Here is a 22,102-nt window from a genome sequence, read left to right on the forward strand (position 1 = left end):
ATATGATAACAATACTTTCTGCACAACCAATGTAAATAGGGTTCACTGCTTGAGAATTATATTACTAATATTTGTTGTTTTGTTCAGCCCTAGGTCTGGAGCCGGACTTCTTGTATCCTCTGGAGAACGTGACAATCGCGCAGGGGAGAGACGCGATGTTCACCTGTGTAGTCAATAACCTGGGCGGTTACAGGGTGAGTGGCGACTCCGCCACTGCCAGGGTGTGTATCAAACTGACTCAATACAGCTAGCCGACTGAATAGTGACGCACCGTCAGCACTGGAATGAGATCTGGTAATGTGCAAGTTACATGGCCTATTTTGTAACACTGACTAAACGTAACATGTTTGTAACATACTCAAAAAGTTAAACTAAATCAGTGTTGATTAAAATGCAGTTAATATAAAGAAAACAAAGTAATGATATCTACTTTAATTAAATTTAAATTTAATTATTTAAATAAATTATTTTTAATTATATAGTTAAAAATAGAATATTTAAAAAAAATACTTTAAGAAGAATTAAGCAAAACAAAAGCACAAAAACTTAAAAATCTTGAATACTTTATTGTAAAAATATGAACATAAGTTAATATCGTAAAGATGAAAATTTGGATGTAATTTGATGAAATATTTAACGTCAAATATGAAACTTCCAATAAAATTTGTAACGATAATAAAGCCAAGTAAACGTCACATATCAGATCTCAGGCAATAGAACTTTGCACAAACTTCCACACTCCCTGCACATTCTTTAGCACACAATCTGTGTACTTCTTGAGCACTCTTCTACTCACACCTTCTAGAAACTATCTCTATCTAGAATAGAGTGTAACACAATAATTAAAATTGCACAATAACCTGCAAGTTTGTTTAATAGACAGTAGATATAGAATACTGCAAGACTTGCACACAACCACAATTGCACATAGAATTATATAAAGTTAAATAGTTAAAATATTTTAGCAAACACATTTGCTAACGTTACAAACTTTTTTTTGCTTAAATGCACAAGACACAATAGTTAACACATATCTTCAGAGCATGTGACAATTGAAATAAATATTATTTATTTCAAAAGTTTCAATATTTATTTATTATTAACATACTATAATTACGAATTAAACTATAGCTCATTCATAACACATCAATCTGAAGCTAAAATAAACATGCAAATCCTCTTCGACGAGCCAATTTAATTTAGGCAAGAATATGTAGCAAAACAGTCACTTTACGAAATTAAAATAAAGCCTCTTGGTCCCCGTTCAATCATTTCGAAAGGCATTACTCTCAAACCGTCCCAACAGTTAATCTATACCCATAGCCTTCCACGATTGAAACATTCGATAATTTATCGTATACGAAAATTTAACGAACAACTATTTGACAAACACTTAGTAATATAACGTAAAAAATGTAAAACTGTGTTTAATTAATAAAAAATTATTATTATTATGGCTGTTAACTAATATCTTCTTCTAGCTCTACAGCCCTTTGTGGGCCTTGGCTTGGTCCAGCAACTTTTTCCACCTCGGTGTATCTCTGTCCACGGACTTCCCATTTACTATGCCTAGTTAGATTGTTAACTAAATAGCCTTTATAATTAAGCAATATCGGCCACTCCATTCCATCACGGCTTGTCTCGATCGCAACTACCGATAGCTATGTGTTTGCTCTTCAATATTGCTCATAGTAAGCAATTACCTACTTCAGTATACCGTATATTCAATTCCCTTTAGGCTAACTTGAACTTTACTGAAATGTTCCACAGCTCTATAGCTTCTTGTTAACAATAACTATATAAAATATTTTATCATTTAATACAATTTTATAGTAAATTTATGCAATATTTATTGTATTTTTGAATTTTAATTTATTTACTTATCAAATTACACAAATCAACTGAAGCTAACAAAACTTCGATATGCACCGCTGGTATGGATGAGTTGACAATTGGTAAATATCTCACAAATTGTGTTTATTTATAATAATATATAACTTTTTGCACTTTAAATTGCGATGTGACTTTATTCATATAATAACATTCTTTAAAAAAAATTAAGTAAAAACTTTTTACAATAAATAATAAAGGAAAATTTTTACGATTAAGATTGCACCGCAATTTACCATAGCAACCCTTTAAATTATAATTTTATAAACGAACGTAAACAATAAACAAAAGCTCACAAAGCAAAATTATAATACAAAGGGTTGTAAAGGCTATAAAATGAAAGTATTATTATTTGTTTATCATTGTATGTAATACATTCATTTTTAACCTTCACATATTGTAGCGATACTTCACTATAGGCACTTAAAGTATCAAAATACAGTATTTATGCACAAGCACTGTTACTAAGAGAACGTGTTGTGTAGACCTCTATCTTAATATTATAGCACTGAAATATGTCCTTTGCACTAATTCTTGCACATTAGGTATTACAATGCACATAGAATTAGGAATTAAAAAAGATATGTTTAAGTTAAAACTAATTAGTCTATCTGAAGTGTTTGTTTGCAATAACATTGTAAATTATTCATGCATACTGCTCCGAATACCCAACGAACCGTGTTGGAATTCCTAAAACGTCATATTTTGTGGACATTTGTTCGTTTTTTTTGTTAGGCGCTATGCAGGAAATTAGCTTCTATTGCAATGTCGACGCTTTTGGTAAGCGGGCGGAACGAGGGCGCTGTGAGCGCGCGCCCACAGCCCGGCTCACAGCGCCACGCCGGCGACCAGACCAAAATGTAATTAAAAATTCCGAGGGCATTTTGCGAGGCGCTCGCAACAAGATAGTGTTGCTCGACGATCTCACCGCCTCTTGGGAAGTATTCGCTTGTAATTAGACTTGTTCCATCTAAAAGTCTTCATTACTTACACTCTTTATAACTGCTTAGTTCTCGCCTTGTGGGATCATTGAGAGAATCGCACTTGTATAATCCGTTAAGTTGCACTATGTAAATGAAATGTTTTCGCTTGTGGTCTGAGACAGGTTGCGTGGATCAAAGCGGACACAAAGGCGATCCTGGCGATACACGAGCACGTTATCACAAACAATGCTAGGCTGAGCGTGACTCACAACGACTACAACACGTGGACTCTCAACATAAGAGGCGTGAAGAGGGAGGACAGGGGACAATACATGTGCCAAGTAAACACAGATCCGATGAAAATGCAGGTATTAATGAAATGTCATACTCAAACATACTCATTATTTAATTGGTATTTTAATTTATTTGTACATTGGCAATAATTATTTACTTTATGAAAATAATAGAGCTGATGCAATCATTAATCTATTATGTACACATTAATAATGATATACTTTACATAATTTTATTTACTCTTTAGACTGCATTTTTGGAGGTCGTAATACCTCCAGATATAATATATGAGGAGACATCAGGAGACATGATGGTACCAGAAGGTGGTTCAGCAAAGCTGGTGTGCAAGGCACGCGGCTACCCCCCGCCGAAGATCCTGTGGCGCAGGGAAGATGGCGGTGACATTATCTCAAGGAGCGGCCCCCAAGGAAAAACAAAAGGTGGGAATAAATTATTTATAATTGAATTCTGTCTTACCCTAACAAACGACCAAAATTTTAATCTTCTTTCACCAAACAATTACAGACTCAAACATTAAAAAGGATTACGTTTTGACATTGATTTATTAATAGGATATAAACAAACACATATGAATAATTAAAAGTTCTTTTTGTTGTTGACAAACAATTCTAAATTTATTTTTAATAAGCTCTGAACTTGTATGTTTAAAAACAAAAAAACATCAACTTTAATAATAATACCCATAAAAATATTTTGACAGGAATCTATCCGTCGGGCTTAATAATGAAAATACTTTATATTCAATTAACTTTTCTATAAATAACAAATGAACGGTAATGGATTCAGCGAATAAAGTTTATGAAATGTATTTTCAAAATTTATTGAAATTTCTATTCATATTGAATGTTATAAAGGTAATCTAACAAATCTTTTAATTCGGTAGGATCACAGAAATAGATAAAACAAATAAAATATAATATATAAAAACAACTATTCATATACTTCATTAAATACCTTTTTTTTCTCCACCATGCAATCCAATATAATTATATTCGTAGAAATTAATAAGTAATTAGAAAAATCCTTCATTTGCAACAGTTTCATTTACAATTCAATGCGCCAAAAAATCCTTTAAGCATTTAAAATTGAACGTCAAGTAAATCACAGCTTAAGATTTTCACTATTGAATTTTAGCAGTAAATCAGAGCACAGCACCTCGAGGAGCTCCTATTACCATTCAGACCGCCCTTTCTAATCCTTCGGGATTACACTCTGTAGATAGTCCGGGAATAATTACTTATCTACTCATCTATGCTGGCCGAATAAAAGGGAACAAAGAAGGAAGGACCCCGGGACTGAAACCGTCAATCGAAGAAGTCTCTATGACGTTCGTGATTTCCATTTTATCTATTTTCATAAAAGCTCAAGTAATTAATATGAGTTCGATTGTCACCGGGAGTGAGACATTTCTTATTCTAATTTTCTAAGTCGTCGACTAAATGATTTAAGAAAACAAATGTAATAAATTGATGCAATTGAAAATATTGTTACATACGAATACATAAAATACGTTATTCGTTCAGTAAATCGACATTATGTAGATTACGTTTGTTTTGTACTATGGAAGCGATTTGTACCACACTTATAACATTGATAATTACAAGTGGTTATATTGAGAATTCGTGTCGAATAGCAATTGGAAACAGTACTGACAGGTTGATTAATCGGCAGATCCTACTTAACCCTACCAGTGTTCAGACCTTCTCATGCCATCAGTCAATTCATTAAGCTAACAAACTACCACCGGTAATGACTTTCACAACGCTCAGAGCACTTCTATACAATCCGTTAAGATTAGAGACTAGTTATTCATTACCTGTCCTAGACTTGCCGCATATACTCCTACCATAATTAGATACATTAATATTGTACCAATACAACTGAATAACTTCGGATTTCACGTCTAAATCTACCATCAGATATATTTCTACAGTAACTAAATGTTTTCCTTAGGTTGTAAAATATTGTGTTTGAATGTACGTTCCTAAATTCATAAGATATCACTACTTTAAACTTCAAGCTGTTCCTAGTATAAATCTTGTAATTGTTTTACATCTACAAACCTTGGCACACATCCACGTTAATAACGATGAACTAATGTATTTTCGTGTGTTCCCATATTTTCACTAAGTTCATAAATGACAAACAACACTGTCAATTTCGAGGAAATATTTAACATTTAATTGATAAATAAATTTTATATTGCTATGTAAATCAAGACAAACAATTTTGAATAACCGAACGTCAGTAACAATCATCAATTTGAGTAAAGAAGTCTAATTAAAGAAGCCGTTACAAGTTACCTCCATAAATCTGAAGAGGAAACAATACAGGCTATCCATTACTTGAGGCAATGTTTCTTCGCGGAATATTCCAATGAGGAAAGTTCCAGGGTTGGACAACGCGATGAATATAGTTTTTCAATGACAGCGTAGAGCTCCGTCGAATTCGTTACACCCATCTTATTGAGTTTCCTTTACATAAATTACTTTGAATGTTCAAGTCTCTTTAACTCACGGAAGGGTACTCTTTTAAATGAAGGTATTAAATAATATTTAAGTATGAACTGAAAACGTTATTTCCTACTTTTATTAATTACAATAAGGAAAAGTTAAATGAAAATTTAAAAACTATTCTTCTTTAATCTATTTTATTTTTTTAAAGTTTTAAATATCATCGGAATATGGTTATTCGTTTTGATCAACATTTATTGATGTAATTTTTTTCCTGAACAAACCACTAGAATCTATGGTGCTTGAGTGTCACTTGACTTGTGACACATCGACAAGCCGAGTTTATTCAACAGCCCGCTCCGAAGATGGTTAAGAAATCCATGGAGAGTCCGAGTTATATCTTTATATATTTTTTGTCATGAAAATTGTCTATGTACATTTCATACATTTACACACATTTGGCAAAAAAATATATTGATATGAAAGTTTCATTGACAAATTTAAAACAGACATTTTGTTAAATACGTAAATATATATTTTAAACTTGAAGCTGGAACTGGTACAAAACTTAACGATTATCGAATGTCATTTGAAAATTTTAAATGACCTACCTACCTAAGAAACTACCTTTAAAGAATACTATGGGTCCTAGCACGACAAGGCAACTCCAGTTAGTCGCTGTGCTGTCCTTGTTTGCTAACGAAGCGTCGCGTCGTGCCGCGGTCGACCGAGAGCTCTACACTTTAAACCATCAAACTCCCTTCGGTTTCCTTGGAAAATATTGCTCTAGCTTTTTATCCTCTTGTTTGAATAATAGCTGTAAACGTACTTAGGTGCCATTTCACGAAGGTGCCACGAAAACAACTCGACAACGAACCATTAATGTTACTTGTTTATCGAAGCACCGTCTACTTTTGGCGTTACGGAGTGTTTCCAAACACTTCTCGACGAAATGTAAAGTAAGCAGTAGTATTGATAAAGGAAACATCTCATCAATCTTGAGCTTGGCTTCGTAAATGCGAATCCTTGAGACGTAACTATTTGAACTTAGTTATAATAGAATAAAACAAGTTCTACGCCATCTACATTTAAAATTCCTAGTAATACGAAATTAGGTTAGTAACCCTTACCCTTATTATTAACTCCAACTGTACGTCAAAGAACCTAAGCAGTAATAAAATTATGGATTCCTATCTCAAGCCTATTTGCTCCATGAACTTTTCTTCTATTGACTATCTCTTTGTTTTATTACTTCAAGTTATTTATTCATTTGTTGTTTGTGCAGTGACGTCACTGGAGGGCGACGTGGTGAATCTAACGAAGGTGACGCGGTCAGAGATGGGCGCGTACCTGTGCATAGCGGCCAACGGAGTGCCGCCCTCTGTCAGCAAGCGGATCATGCTGCACGTACATTGTGAGTAAACATATTCAAGTAAACATAGTTACTATTGACAGATAAAGTATACAAAAAGCAATAGGATTGAAATTATCTTACATGTTGTTATCTCTTACACTTTCTAATCCATATATTATAATAAGAAAAATTACAGACTTCTTTCTATATTTTTATGCCGCATTTCAATATCAAACAAAATGTGCGTTGTAACGGTTTAAGCAAACACGCTCCGAGATGAACACGGCGATTACAAATTCGAGGCATGAATCAATTTACCCATCGATAAAGTCTACTCACCTGCGTAAGGCAAAAAAGCCACGTAGCGAACTCACTTATCAGACGATCTTCGAGTCTAATTTATAACCGGGAGTTATTCAATGCTCGGTTAGCCGGAGCGAAGCCGGCATCGCGCACGTAAGCAATTGGGAGATTTTCGTGTTATCACGTATCATCTTCGCGGCGTGCCTTGCATCAGAATGTGGCCGGAGCTCGTTTGTAGTCGGCGCGCCGTGTTTACTGCCCTGTTGACTATCAGCAATCAGTATGGATGGAATGCTATGCTTACACCCCCTAAATATACTGTACAACTTACTGGGCCAGACAAAATTCTACTATGTATTTTTTCTTTGTATATATTTGTTTTCCTATTTCCCTTTACAACTTCATTTTACCTTGAATGGGGGATCCCATTGGTCCATCCAAAAGATTAATTAGTAATGAAATAATATCACCTTTTTAAAAAACTGAATATAAAGTGAAAAAAATCGTAATTACAAATGTTAGTATCACTCCTTCTCAATACATTCTTGGATTGTATATTTTACAATATTTTTTCGTATAATTGATATCAGATTGATTGGATACTTGCTAATAGCACAGATTTGCATTAATTACACATCCTAACTTTATGGATATTACTGATACGGTACGATCGATAGCGATTTAATTGTAACCAAGTAATTATTTAAGATCTGTGGACTTCAATACATATTATAGTTTCTTAAAAAAGAAATTCATTAATGTTGAAAGTATAGTTGGATACTAATTTATAATTGTCATTAAACAAAATTACTTCGTATATTTTACTTCTTGGATGGATGGATGTTTGTTGAAGGTATCTCCGGAATGGCTTAAAGGATTTTAATGAAATTTGGCACACAAATAGAAGATAGTCTGGTAAAACACATTGGCTACTTATTAGGTTTTTTTTTTAATTATACGCGGACGGAGTCGCGGGCACCAGCTAGTTTGATTATAATTCGGTTTATCCAAAATCGAATTAATACATATAGAAAGTGTGAATATTTAAAATCCTTGTAGATAAACTATGCTGTCACCTTTCCAATATCGGTTCTCGTTTCATTAAATTTTTAATTAACTGTTCTAGTTCAGAGAATTGGCTCCGTCTGTTTTGGTTTTAGCGCAATATGTATAAAAGTTTTTGCGAGCGCCGCTACCGTCCGGACCGTGGACGTGTTGTCCGCTACGTATTTGCATTCTGTTATTGGCAGTTCCGATGTAAACACTCGTCTGATTGGACACCACTATATCCGCATACATACTCCTGTATTTAAGCTCGGACTTTTAAAATGCTCTTTGATACAACGCATTAAGTGAGAATTGACTTTAATTTTGTAGTTGATGCAACTATTGTAGATACCAATTGAAATCTCGCTTGTATATAAATTCGTTATATAAAAAATTACATTACTTAATTTACAAATTAAATACTGACTTTCTAAATTAAGGCAAAAGTATTTTTGAATAAGATATAATAAATGAATGACACACCACTTGAAAATTTATTAGAAACATGCTGTTCATGATTATTCGTTTAATTTATCATGGATCATAGAATTTCAATTGTTTGACGGCAGACGAAGCGGTCTTGGTCTTTATCCTCCCTTCCCCTCCTCCCAAACGTAAACAAACAGAAGAGAGAATGACACAGCCCGTGACAAGTGGGAGAAATTCACTTCATAGGAAACGCAATTTCAGGCGAACAAACAAACTACCGCCTGGAACCCTTCCACTCCGTTTAATTACTTCACAAAGAATGCGTCGCTCCCCGATGAGGAGACAAAATTAACGCTCTCAAATATTTAATTTAAATTTCCCTCCCTAGAGCGAACGATAACAGCCTATCGGCCGGCCTTGCCGACTCTTTCAGTTAACATAAAAACACTTTTTAGACGACTGAGAGTTAAGCGTTTCATTTGTAACTGTAAGTTCTCAGTAGCGAGATGAGTTTCTTTTACTCGATTCAACTCACTCCGGAGAGACGTCGGATGGAATTTAAGAAAAGAAACAAGGTGAATGAATCGCAATCAATTTGTAAAAGGATCCGCTACTTTCTTTTAATTACTTATCTTGTGGTGCAGTCTTTCTATCGTATAATTTGTCTAATAGATTTTCAATTGCTATTTATTTTACCTGTCTTTCTTTTTTAAAAAGGTACATGATACATGTTGAATATATTTTTAACTGTGAGTCATTTTCCTCTCATAATATAAATACATTTGCTGTTTCGTGATTTAGAAAAGTTGTTGCTTAGTTATACTGTGTGTAGTAAAAGTTTAAAAACAAACTGGTCATCCAATAGAAATAAATAAATGCGGAGATTCGATGTGGTCCGATGCAGGTGACGTCGACAAAGCGCTAAGAAATCCGAAGTCAGTGGCGTGTGCGCCACTCGGTTAATCAAACTGTCACTTCAAGAATTCCGCGCGAAATCCTCTCCGGCAAAACTCGCCCCAACTTTTGATTGCTGCGAGGAATTCCTATCCACTTACACATTTAGAAATTTTCTTAATCAACTATTGAATCCAATATACACGATATTAAAATACGCTAAACTTTATGTTAGCAAACTATTAATCCAACACAAAGCAATTTGATCCTTAATTTTAATTAGATGAACATCCCCGCGGTTCGTTATTCCGCTTTATTTAATAACCAAAGCTCTCGTTGAGCCTTCGAGTTATTAATTAGAACAAAAATTCCGATCGTTCAGATTTTGTTCGCTAAATTGGCCACTCAAACTCGTAAAAGCCGTCCAAAGGAACTTAACGACGGTCAAAGAGAATAACCGCAAATAAGCGGCGATCTAAGACCGACCGAGAAAACCCGGTCCCATTAATTCAGTGTAAACTGGCTTTAGAATGTTGGTAATAGTGCCTACACTTGTACAGTAATCTGTTTTTAAAATTCCTTTCCCTCTTAATGTTCTTCAGTCCTTAAGTTCTAAATAACATTAAAACCTATTTGTATTTTAGAAATGCTTAACTATTAAACCAAAAGTTAATTACTGACTTTAATGCTTTACTGCAAATAGATTTTTATAAGGTTTTTTTCAATGCTTTTAATCGTTTTAAAACGTTTGAAGAAAAGAATATCTTAAATACATTAGTACGAATTAAAGTATGGTCTGCAGCGAACAAAGGTATTTTAAGAAACAATGGCTAGAGAATATCTAGCATTAACTAGATTTGCAGAAGTAATTTTCTAAAAGTGTTTCACTTGATGAATAACAAATGTGTTTGTCATCTTTATCTGTTAAGAACGTATTTTATATAATGACAAATGTCATTAAAAGAACAACCTAAAGACCTTGAAGTGAAAATAACTATACAGGTTGTTTAAAAAAAACACTTACTCCTACATTATTTTGCGAATTAATTATTGTTGATTTTTTGTTCTACGTATCATGATTGTAGCAGTCTACCCCTCTTTTAGTGTTAAAAGCTTTCAACATTTTAAATTAGGTATTCAATGTATCTTTCATTAGTAAAGCTTTTCTTTGAATTAAAGAAGGAAATAATTTAACAGTTGCTAAAGTCAAATACTGAAGACTAGTTGAAGTAAAATAAGTTATACAAACGGAAGTAACGCAGCCAGTCTCTGGATAATGTTCAAAGCAAACACCTGACAGCGGCAGAGAGTTTTAACGGCGCGCCGCAGACGGTACACCCTGTATACAAACAGACTACCACCTAATGTAATAAATAGCTTAGAAAGCTGCATATCCCTTTATATTCATATTTAATCAGACTGCTATGAATGTTATTTACATAGCAAGATGTATTTAGAAAGCGAAAACTTTATAAGAAAACTAGTTTATTTGAGACTAACCCATATTCCATAATTAAAGAATTTGAAGTGTTTATATAAAAGTTACTTAACTTGATAAAAGTGTCTCGGCACAGAAAATGTCTGAGTAATAGTAAGTCTAGGTGTATTTTTATTTGCAAAAAATATATAAAATACGCTCAAACTCTTTAAATCTCTAGCTAAAAATATAGATTTACCATTTTGAAATTGTATTCGCGCGCAAAATTCTGTTCAATTGCAGTTCGATAAACAAGTTTTAATGTCAAGTACCATTTGCCAAAGCAAATAACATTTAAATGCGCCTGCTAAAGGTGGCTTCAACGAGACGAAATGTTAAAGGCATTTCACGGATCTGGTGAGGCGCATAACCACGCCGTTGGCAAATAAAAGCAAATGGAAAATTGTGTAAACAAAAATGCGGTTGAAACTGCAGCGCCACCTACTGCGCTCTCTAATATCAGATACACTATACACTGGTGATTGAAAAAAGCCGCGAAACCAATCCTATCATTTTAATTATACTTTTATTTTACTTATCTACACTACTAAAAAGTCTGTCCTTACAAAAATATACATGTTTGCCTAGTAAATTATACCAAATTTTAAAATTTTATGTGGACAAGTAGACAATGAGTATTTTCAATATATTTATTAAAATTTTCTAAATATTTAACACTTTTATAAACTTACGGAACTAATATCACTTGATTTGTTGAATAAAATACAATATTTTATATACAATAGTAAAGGCTTAACACATTCAGTGCCTTCGAATTTAATTTAAAATCGTAGTAACGTTGAAGGTGTTAATAAATCTGATAATATAATATGGTTTGGCAGTCCACCCGTTAGTGCAAGTGCCGAATCAGCTGGTGGGCGCGCCGACGGCCACCGACGTGACGTTACAGTGCCACGTCGAAGCTTCGCCCAAGGCCATCAACTATTGGACCCGGGAGAACGGTGAGTATTTATAACTTCTCGATATTAAACCACATTTTCTATCTAAAATAACTTTATAAGTTTATATTAAACTTCAAGAACTTCACTTAAATATTGAACAATTCTAGAACTTTATACTAACTATGTAATATCGTGGGCCTTTTTGGTTTACCAGTACCAATTTTTTTTAATTAAAAATTGTTACATTGTTGTATAAGGGTTGCCATCTCTTCAGATTCGCTTGGTGCATATTTGAATTATGGGTAAACATCGACTTCGACGTCTTTGGGTGACAGCGTAGTGACAATCGACTCTTAATGGATGTTGTTTATTTTCTTAATTTCCTACGGATATCTTATTGAGCCACCAGACTTCGGGCATACGTTTATTGAAAGTGGACAGTTCTACTTATAAAATCAAAACACGTTTTAGATATTGAAGACATTAGACAATGTTTAAAGAGGACAATTACGAAATCATCTTGTTGATTTATAGCTTGAATTGGTTTCGTAATGTTATTAAAAATATCGTAAATAAAATGTTTTAATAAGCTTATAAATTAACTCTCATTAAAATATGAAAATAAAATTAAGTAAAAAAGTTTGTAATATAAGAGAGTTTATTAGCCTTATAATTTTACAGCCGCGTCTACGCAACTCAAATACGTTTCGCTACATTAAAATCTGAATAACATAAAACAAAGTCTAATTACAATCTTTGATTACGACCTAAACAGAAAAGCGGAGCAGAAAGTCGAATATTTACGGGAGACTCGTAACTCATAAAGCTTATTAAGTCCGAAGCACGAAACTTAAGAACGGAATAAGCAACTAATTTCATTATTCATAAAGCACATTGAAAGCGCTAAAGTAGTAATTATGCGGACCGTTACTCACTTTCCACGATCCTTTGACGGGCCGCCGCTGCCCGCTAACAAGTTACGGCGTTTTTATACGTGTTTTTTAAAGAAGATAAGCAATCGAGTCACGCTCGTTTTCGTTACGTTATTTATTAGCGTTTTGATTACAAGGTGTTAACGTTATAACGAATTAACAAGCTATAAATGTCATTGTTATATCGGTTCTAATATCTATGTAGTTTATGTATAAATAGCCATGGAACGACCTTGTTAATCTGGGTGAAAAGATTTTTTTACTATAGTAAAAAATATAATGCTCAAAGACATGGATGACTGCCAAAAGTCTCAGACGAAGACGTCGGACATCGAACTAAATGGAATATACTAATTAGGAAAGCTGAACCTTTCGAGAGAGAGAGAGAGAGACTATAAGGATATAATTTCTAAATTAAAAACTAAAAAATTAAAAGTCATAATTAAAAGTCTTAACAAAACTTTATTTTTATATTAAAATAAAAAAAAAATGTCAGTGTTTTAAAAACTAAACAATGAGATAAAAGCAAAGTAGTATTGCAAATATTGAAACAAAATGGCTGCTTTATTACTCTATTAATAACTTTTGACACAAAAAAACAGTATTTCATGAAAATGTTTTTGATGGAGACATGAAGAAATGAATTTTAATATTAAATGAAATATTTTAACTACATTCAGAGTTTTGTTAACAGTATTGTATAAAATATTTTGTATCCGCATCAAATTTTGAATAGTACTTTTAAGAATTGGTAGAGCTTCTATGTATTGTAATGTCTTCTGCAATGAAAAGTTTTCATATTTATTCTATTAAAAAACCTTAATACGCTTCAAATTCAAATATTTGTATGTCTATTACAACTTAATAAAATTGTTAATTTATATTATATTTACGTTTGAGATTACTCTACACGTATATTAAATCTTGTCCAATTTAACACTTTGGCTTTTTTCATTCGTTTGAAGACTCAGCTCATTTTGAAGTCTAGAAAAATTACAAACGCTAGCCACTTAACATTCTTATTTTCTTTACAGACTGACGGGTATTATTAATTCATATAGTTCGTCTACGAAAAGCAAAAAGCTCATTTATTTTTTATCATATCTTTACCTATACATGTACATATATTAATAATTTCGTTCCTTCACGTAACAAAGAAAAACATAATTTCGTAAAAGAGAAATATTGAGTGAAGTGTAAAAACACGTCCTAACTAATATAAATAAGGCTCTTAGCCTAACAAAACGTCGGAAGGGTCGGAAACTTCATTATTTCTCATTAAAACAGCGCCGTAAGGATAAAAGTTGCTTACGCTGCGGCGACAGACGGACAAAGCCGCTCATCGGTTACTGACGGGACGAGATGAACTTTATGCTTAATGAATAAAGAGTTTAAAATATTACAACGTTAGTAATCATATCCTTTGAGACCTCCAAAGTTCACGAATTTAGAACAAAATTAATCTCTGTTTTTTTAACGAGAATGAGACGGATCGAAATAAGTGTAAGTGTGATTCTACAGAAAACCAAGGAAAATCTTCGAAAGTTTTGCTACCTTTTTATTGAGATAAAAATAGGTACAACAACAAAATACAACGAATATTTACTTTCTACGATCACAGCAGAATCTAAGTCGGAATCGCGTGAATTAGAAAGGAGTGACACATTTAATTACATATTTATCGAATGTTGATTTAAAAAATACGTTAGTGTTCTCTTAAATTTAATTTCAAAGTGCACGTTAACAAAAACGTGGGATGGGATATAAAACCAAAATTTACTGATAGTTTCAGGCGTTTAAAGAGGGGCATTTAAACAAATTTGCCAATATACTAGCCGATAATGCGTGGAAACAACAACTAGGGGGCTGCAACGGCCGCCACTAAAGTCGAGTTAGCCGTGGATTTACGTAGTCTGACGCGGGACATGCACGCCGCCCAACCGCCCACGCCGCCCACGCCGCCCAAGCCACAGCTGCCCACGGTAGCTTAGCAAAACGAACAAAACCAGTTTCCACACAACACTCTTTAGACTAAAATTTAAACCGATCGGTCGATTTATTCTTTAAAAATGTTTGCGTACAGGATTTTTATAAAAACTAATAAAATAGACTTTTAACTTTAGATTACTTCACAAACGTTGGCAGATAAGATATAAATTTGACATAATATTAGTACACAAATATATGGGTTTTCATATAAAGTTCTACATAAGAATACTTTACTCTCCTAGGTACATCACTTAATAATTCTGTTAGTTCTTAAAAAAGGTAACGTAAAAAGTAAACGTCATAACTTTATAACACAATAACCGGATGGATACTGGATGCAGGCAGATTTAGATGCAGTTACAAAGGCAACCGAACCCGCCATTACGCGGCGGAGGCGACCGACTGCGCAAAAAGCGGACCAAATTCTATTACCGTCCGATATGCAACAAAGACCGCTGGCCCGCCCGTTTCAAATTGCTTTAGGCTATAGTCGCGATATTTACTCCCGCATACCACAATATTCGAACAAATAGAATTCAATTTTATATTCACTTTTCAATGTTGGTCAAAGTTTCAAAAGTTTGTAATGTCCAATATATAACAGTTAAAATTTCAATGGAAAATATAGACAAAATATAGCAAAATAGTCATAGCTGTTATAATCCTCGATCGATATTTATTTTGTCAGAGTGTAGTTTATTTAATTCATTCCACTTTGCGTAGTTATTTCAAAATTGGAAACGTAGAAAAAACTAATTATTATTTTTCAACCTTAATTTTTCATCTAAATAAAACCACGGTCAAACCACGCTGATTGTTTGTTGAATGCAATCAAATCACGTTTTCCAGTTGCTAGTACACTTCAGCGTGTATAAAATATTTTTAAGGCTGCTAGCGTTTATTTCGCTTCAAATAGGACGCAACTAGCCGGCTTGCGATATTAGTGACAAACAGGCGTAGCGCTGTAGCACTGTAGCGCTGTAGCACTGTAACGATGTAGCACTGTAGCACTGTAGCGCTGTAGCACAGTGTAGGCCATAAATTGCGGCCGCTACAAATTAAATTAGGTAATACACGGCGTGACGAGTCGGGACAAGCGGTGGGGTAACACTCGACATGGAATGGGAGTGTCCTATATGCTCGGACCAACCTGCAAACATCCGCTAACTTTTTGTTGTCATTTAAATTGCCCCAGTTCTTATTTATATTTTTGCGAGGCCAGGCATTAATTACAATGTTGTGGCAGTTACCCAAATTTAAAGGAAATTAATTAAATTTGTGTTAATTCCATGTTACTTCAAATCTATTTAAAGAAACGTTAAAAGTACTGTTAAAATTATGAAAAGAAAAACCCACTTTATTGTTAACTTTCTAACAATAGTATTTCTTTAACCAATATCAAATAAGCAATCTATTGGTTTTCGGATCTTAGTTCCTAGATTGGGTGTCGGTTCAGATGCAGACACTAGTTATTTTGACACTGCGCTCCCAAATTCTACCAAAAACGGGAAATCGACTAATAAGAGTGTTCGTGCGAACGCTTACGGCATAATAATTTGTTAAGTACACCCTTGCGAAAGGAAACATCATCGTGATTAGAATGAAATAGTTAGTACAAATTAATATTAAGATTTACACTTACTATTTCTATAATTATTTAAGTTAATTAAACCATTTATTATCTTTTAAGCTATTTGTTTAAACATTATGCTCAAAAATCACAAGGGATAAAATCCTTGTCCAGAGAAATCTTAGTTTATAATTTTTGGAAATTCAATATTCGATTTAATTCATGCAATATCACATCCACAACCTTATTTTAATACAAACGTCAGGTTTCTTGAAATTCAATCATTTTCAATGACGAGTACTTTCTAATTGAGCTTTGCTTATCACAGTATCTATGTCTCAGTCATCATGTCTCTGGGATGATAAAACGTCCTTTTATTCTCTTATAATTATAAATTGCTGTTAAATTAAGGCTTATTTTATATTACGAAGGAGGCAAATGAAACTGTAATAGATTAATGAAGTTATTATGCAATAAACAAAAGCGGGTGTCGTTGGCAGGCGGGCGGCGTCAGATGTCGCTTGCAACGCGGCCGCCGCAGATTTGTGGTCAATTCACACGACGTTCGCCCACTCGGCCACTTGCCCACTCGGTCGTCATCTCTGCCTCCAGATATTACTGAACTGAAATGTCAACTCCTTCGACAAATATTGCGAATTCTATCGCTACAACTTATGTTATTTAATTTTCGATTTTTACCCGAATCCTATTAATTTAGAAGTTTAAAATTCCCAAAAAAAATGTTATGCACAGCATTTTTTTTTTGTTGAGTTGGATTAATTTTCTGACGTACAATTTGATTTATTTATTTATAATTTTGTGCTAGATTTTTGGCTTACATGTTCATGTCCAAATTGATTCGAATTGTAATTCTATTAAAAATGATTAATAAGCCTGACTTTATTTAACCGCACTTATTAAAGTTACTTGTAAAATAACACATATTTTAAAATAACATTATCCAGGGCACCGTTTGCAACCAAGAGGTCGTTCAATAAACGAAAAATGTTCAAATAAAAGCCGCATTAATATAAGCTATTGTTAGGAAAAAAAGAAAAATAAAACTCTGGCACAAAATAAGCGGCACTAAAGGAATGCAGGCAATTTTTAATGTGGAGTGAGTGGAAAGCAACGTGACCCTCGACCGCGGTAATAATGTAGCCAACGGAGAAAATTCAACAGAATCCGTGAAGCACGATTCTTTCCTGAGAGTTGTGGCGTATTTATAAAAAAATATATCTCTTACGACCTCATCACTCGCACACGACATAAGTGAATATTAAATGATTTATTTAGTGAAATGAAACGAAATTTAAAATTTAAATAAATAAAATTTAAACACAGATATTAAGATTGTAATTACTGGCCTAATTATATTCGTATCTTACGTTATATAATATATAGATTTATATCAAACAATCGGTATAGAAAACGATAATACTTATTTTTATGAATAAAAAAATGTTTCGTTATTTTTATATACATCATGTAACTAACTTATAAGTATTTATTATAACTAAGTTCTCCTTCGTACATTTTTATTGTTTTAGAAAATATAAATAAGCGTAAAATTCGTAGGAATATTTAAATGAAAATCATACTTGTAGTGTGTAGCAATGTATTGTTCAGCTAACATGTCGAAACAACATATTTCAGCGCGATACCGGTCGGACAATGGTCGGAAGTGGCCGAATATAAATGATCGGAAAGAGCAGAAGCTATCGAATAAAGGGCTATGTTATTATAAACTGACTGCCGGATATAACTTACGATAGCCACAGATAGCTACATAACGTGAGCGTGAATAAAATCAAGATCTAAAAGGATTTTTAGCAATACCCACGGTGGTATTTCCGAACATAGGGCCCTTCAAGTAACAAGCTTATATCAATAATAAGCCGGCAACAAATCTGCAGATCTCCTAGTGTTGTGTTCCTTGTGTGTTGTCCTTAGGAGTCGATGATAACCTCTTTGTCCGTAAACCTTTACCCGTTTCTCTTATTAAAAAAAAACTGTGAAATATTTCCGTTAGTTTCGTTCGGTAATCCTTCCAATGTAATAAACAAGTATTTTACAATTAAATTTACAAAAGAATAAGTGTGTAATTGCTATGAATATTATAACATTTACCCTGGTGTCATCCCAGGAACAGAGCAACAAAATCCAAAAAAATGCACAAAGCTTTTATAATTTTTGTATTTCCTTGCTCCCGATCGCATTTAATTCCAAAATTATTGATAACGTCAATAAACAAAAACTTTTACTGAACGACACTAGCGCTAATTAATGCAAATTGCTGTTGTAAATAGTAATTAATTGGTATTGAACGTTCAATACGATAACAGCGTAATTGTTGCAGGTGAGATGATAATATCGAACGATAAATACCAAATGACGGAGATCCCGAGCTCTTCGTACAGTGTGCAGATGCGTCTTGTCATCAGAAATATACAGCGCAGTGACCTTGGCGGATACAAGTGCATCTCCAAGAACTCTATTGGAGATGCTGAAGGGAACATCAGACTATATGGTGAGTACTATAGCAGATCCCATTTGGATAAACAAGTCTATCTTAGACTGAAAAACTAAGGATATTTTTGGCTAAATATGAAAAGAAAAAAACACTAGGACTTTTAAAGTTCAAGGTCACTGTACCTTTATTGTATAAAAGTTTACTGCACTTATATTAAATAACTTATGTATCAGTCAATATAATATCAAAATCGTGCACAGAAATGGAGCTGCCGCATCGAAAATCAAGAATCGAGGAAGAGAATGATACAGCGTCAGAGGAAAGCAACGACGTACGATCGAGTCTGCAGGGGCCACTGCGGGAAGGCGGGAACCGCGTGGAAGACGCGGGTTTCCTCGGCGGCGGGGGACCACAGGCGAACACTGCGCGCCGCGTTCTGCCCACTGCATTTTTTTTAATAACTACCCTAATGTATACAGTGTGTTAAAAGTAACTTTTAAAGCCATGTGCAAAGTTAAGACTTCAGTATTACATCAGTGATTCCTTTTTAAACTATTTAACATTATATCTTGTTACATTTGTTTTTAATAATCTGGAAGTGATACCACTTTTGCATTTCATTTAGTTTTATGAAATAAATAAAAAAAATATTCAATAAATTATAATATTTGGCGTAAACATTTTTATAGTTAATTTTTAAAAATCTTGTTTAAAATGTAAAAGGACAGTAGTAGAAAAATTTCAACAAAATTGTATGTAAGTAAATATGACGCCGCAAGTCTTAACAGGGTACGTGGTTTAACCAAGGAAGTGAATGTGTCATAATAATTGTGCTTAATTGTTAAACAGTGTATGTTCAAAGTTGTGTATAAAATTAAATAAGTAATCCCAAAAGATTGACCTTGAAATTTTTATTTTAAACAGCTTTAAGTGTTTGTTAATGCATTAAAAAAATGTAATGGATTTTATAGCATTACTAAGAAGATGCTATTGCTACCTTGACCTTCAGAAACTCAGATCCCATTATACTTCGGTCTGACAAGGAAATACAATTTGAAACATCCTGTATCTGCTTTAATTTATACGTGCGGTGTACTGCGATATGTAAATAATGTAGAAATAACTTATCAATTTTGATTTGCGTATTGTTATTAATCGTAAAGTGAATTTAAATATTTTCAAAAAAAAAAATTGCTATTTTTTTTTGTTATAAATAGCGCTAATGTAATCATATAATATAGCATATTATTGTAACTGTTAATGTTAATATTGTTGAATTTATAAACAATTATTTGTAAATTATATACGAAGTATTAACGTAGGAAATACGTTTTATCGGAATATTTATAGTGAATTGTACGAAATCTGATTTGAAGATATAATTTTAGTTGATAATAATTATATACGTAATTCTTGTATTCCCCCATTATATAACATATTGGCCACCAAATGTATATTATTGCCTGCGGAACCATAATAAACGACATATATATAAAACTTTGTTTTATTACTAACTTAAAAAGGTCAATTTAATAGAATACTTAATCGATTAATATACGTAGACGTATGAAGCAGCGAGAGTGTTAGATCATGCCGACCACAGCCAGCCAACCAGCTATTGTAAATACCATGTGATTGGTAGTTCAAGAATAATTTAAATATTTTATGGTCCTGCCACATTACTATTTACTTATATAATAGTATATATCTTACTAATATTATAAATGCGAATGTTTAGATGGGTTGATGGATGTTTGAAGATATCTCCAGAACGGCTGTACGGATCTCGATTAAATTTGGCATATATATAGAACATAGTTTGGAAGAACACATAGGTCATTAATTATGTTTTTTTTTAATTCACCGTGTACGTAGTCGCTGGTAACAGCTAGTTTATCTATAAATATTACATAGTATTATATATCATCATATAAACCAATATCATCTATATAATTCAATACCAAGAAGTAATAATTTTAGGGGTTCAATTTTTGTTCATTACAAATAATAGTATTATAGGAAAGATAATTGAATGCTCCTACTGAATATGAATTCGTGGTAACCCTAACAATATTCTCCGTCGACCCTCTTAATTGCTACCTTTGGATGCGGGACGAAGTATAAGAGCGATCTAGATAGGATGTAACCGCGTGCATTAGCAAAATTACCTGACGCTCTATTATTTTCATTGTGAGAAACCGGGCTAAGAGTTTCCGGTACGAAGTAAAATGAAATTTAGTATTAAATTGAGATCGTAGAAAATCTATCAAATGGTATGATTTTCACTTAAAATATCTTATATATGAAATTTTCGTTCCAATACTCCTCCGAAACGGCTTGACCGATTCTCATGAAATTTTGTGAGCATATTGAGTAGGTCGGAGATTCGGCCAACATCTATTTTCAATCCCGCGCGGACGGAGTCGCGGGCGACAGCTAGTAATTGTATAGAATATATCAAATACAGTTATTTCATCTTAAAAAATTAAAACGTGCGAGTCCAAATGTCTGAATTTAATTTTCTTTTTGGGGAAAATTAGGAGTTTGGAAACTTACATAAGTGTTTATAATTTACTAGCAGTCGTCTGCGACTGCGTCCGCGCGGAGATAAAAGTAAAAACAAAACTAGTAACCTGTGTTCTTCCACACCATGTTCTATATGTATGCAAAATTTAATCGAGATCCGTTCAGCCGTTCTGGGGATACCTCCAAACAAACATCCAACCATCCATCTATTCAAACATTTGCATTTATAATATTAATAAAATTAATAATATGTCAAATGGTTAATTGGACGCCTAGACTTTAAAAACCAATCAGTTATGCCTTGACGTATTCTCGAATAATGAGAAATTAAGTGTTGTTTCGTGTTATCAGTGGCGTTACGGTTGCATAAAAAGCCGGTGGCGCGGCAAGCCCATTGTAATCTCATTATTTATGTACTGTTTAACGTCCCGCTCGGCAACGCACCGAATTAACAACTATCAATAAAACGGAATTACCTCGACCACGGAAAACATCCAATTCTCGTAACGTTCTACATCTACATACATTAAACAATGTATTGCCCGAATACCAAATTTAACTTTAAAAAAACATGCTTAAACTTAACCGTGTCGTACCTTAATCTAAATAAATATTATTAGTAAAT

The 22,102-nt window shown here is 33.4% G+C and overlaps 1 protein-coding gene across 1 annotated transcript in view; it reads left to right on the forward strand.

Annotated features, from left to right (window-relative positions):
* The window catches only part of DIP-beta (Dpr-interacting protein beta), a 42,328-nt gene extending 22,890 nt beyond the window's left edge, over positions 1-19,438 (forward strand). The window contains exons 3-9 of the mRNA XM_013320305.1: positions 88-194; positions 2,996-3,181; positions 3,355-3,547; positions 6,867-6,995; positions 11,928-12,047; positions 18,838-19,008; positions 19,212-19,438. Coding sequence (XP_013175759.1) covers positions 88-194; positions 2,996-3,181; positions 3,355-3,547; positions 6,867-6,995; positions 11,928-12,047; positions 18,838-19,008; positions 19,212-19,438 — 1,133 coding nt within the window. The remainder of the gene's footprint in view (positions 1-87; positions 195-2,995; positions 3,182-3,354; positions 3,548-6,866; positions 6,996-11,927; positions 12,048-18,837; positions 19,009-19,211) is intronic.
* The last annotated feature ends 2,664 nt before the right edge of the window (positions 19,439-22,102 follow it).

This window comes from Papilio xuthus, unplaced genomic scaffold (genome assembly GCF_000836235.2).
Source record: "Papilio xuthus unplaced genomic scaffold, Pxut_1.1 DF825946.1, whole genome shotgun sequence".
NCBI classification, from domain to species: Eukaryota; Metazoa; Arthropoda; class Insecta; order Lepidoptera; family Papilionidae; genus Papilio; species Papilio xuthus.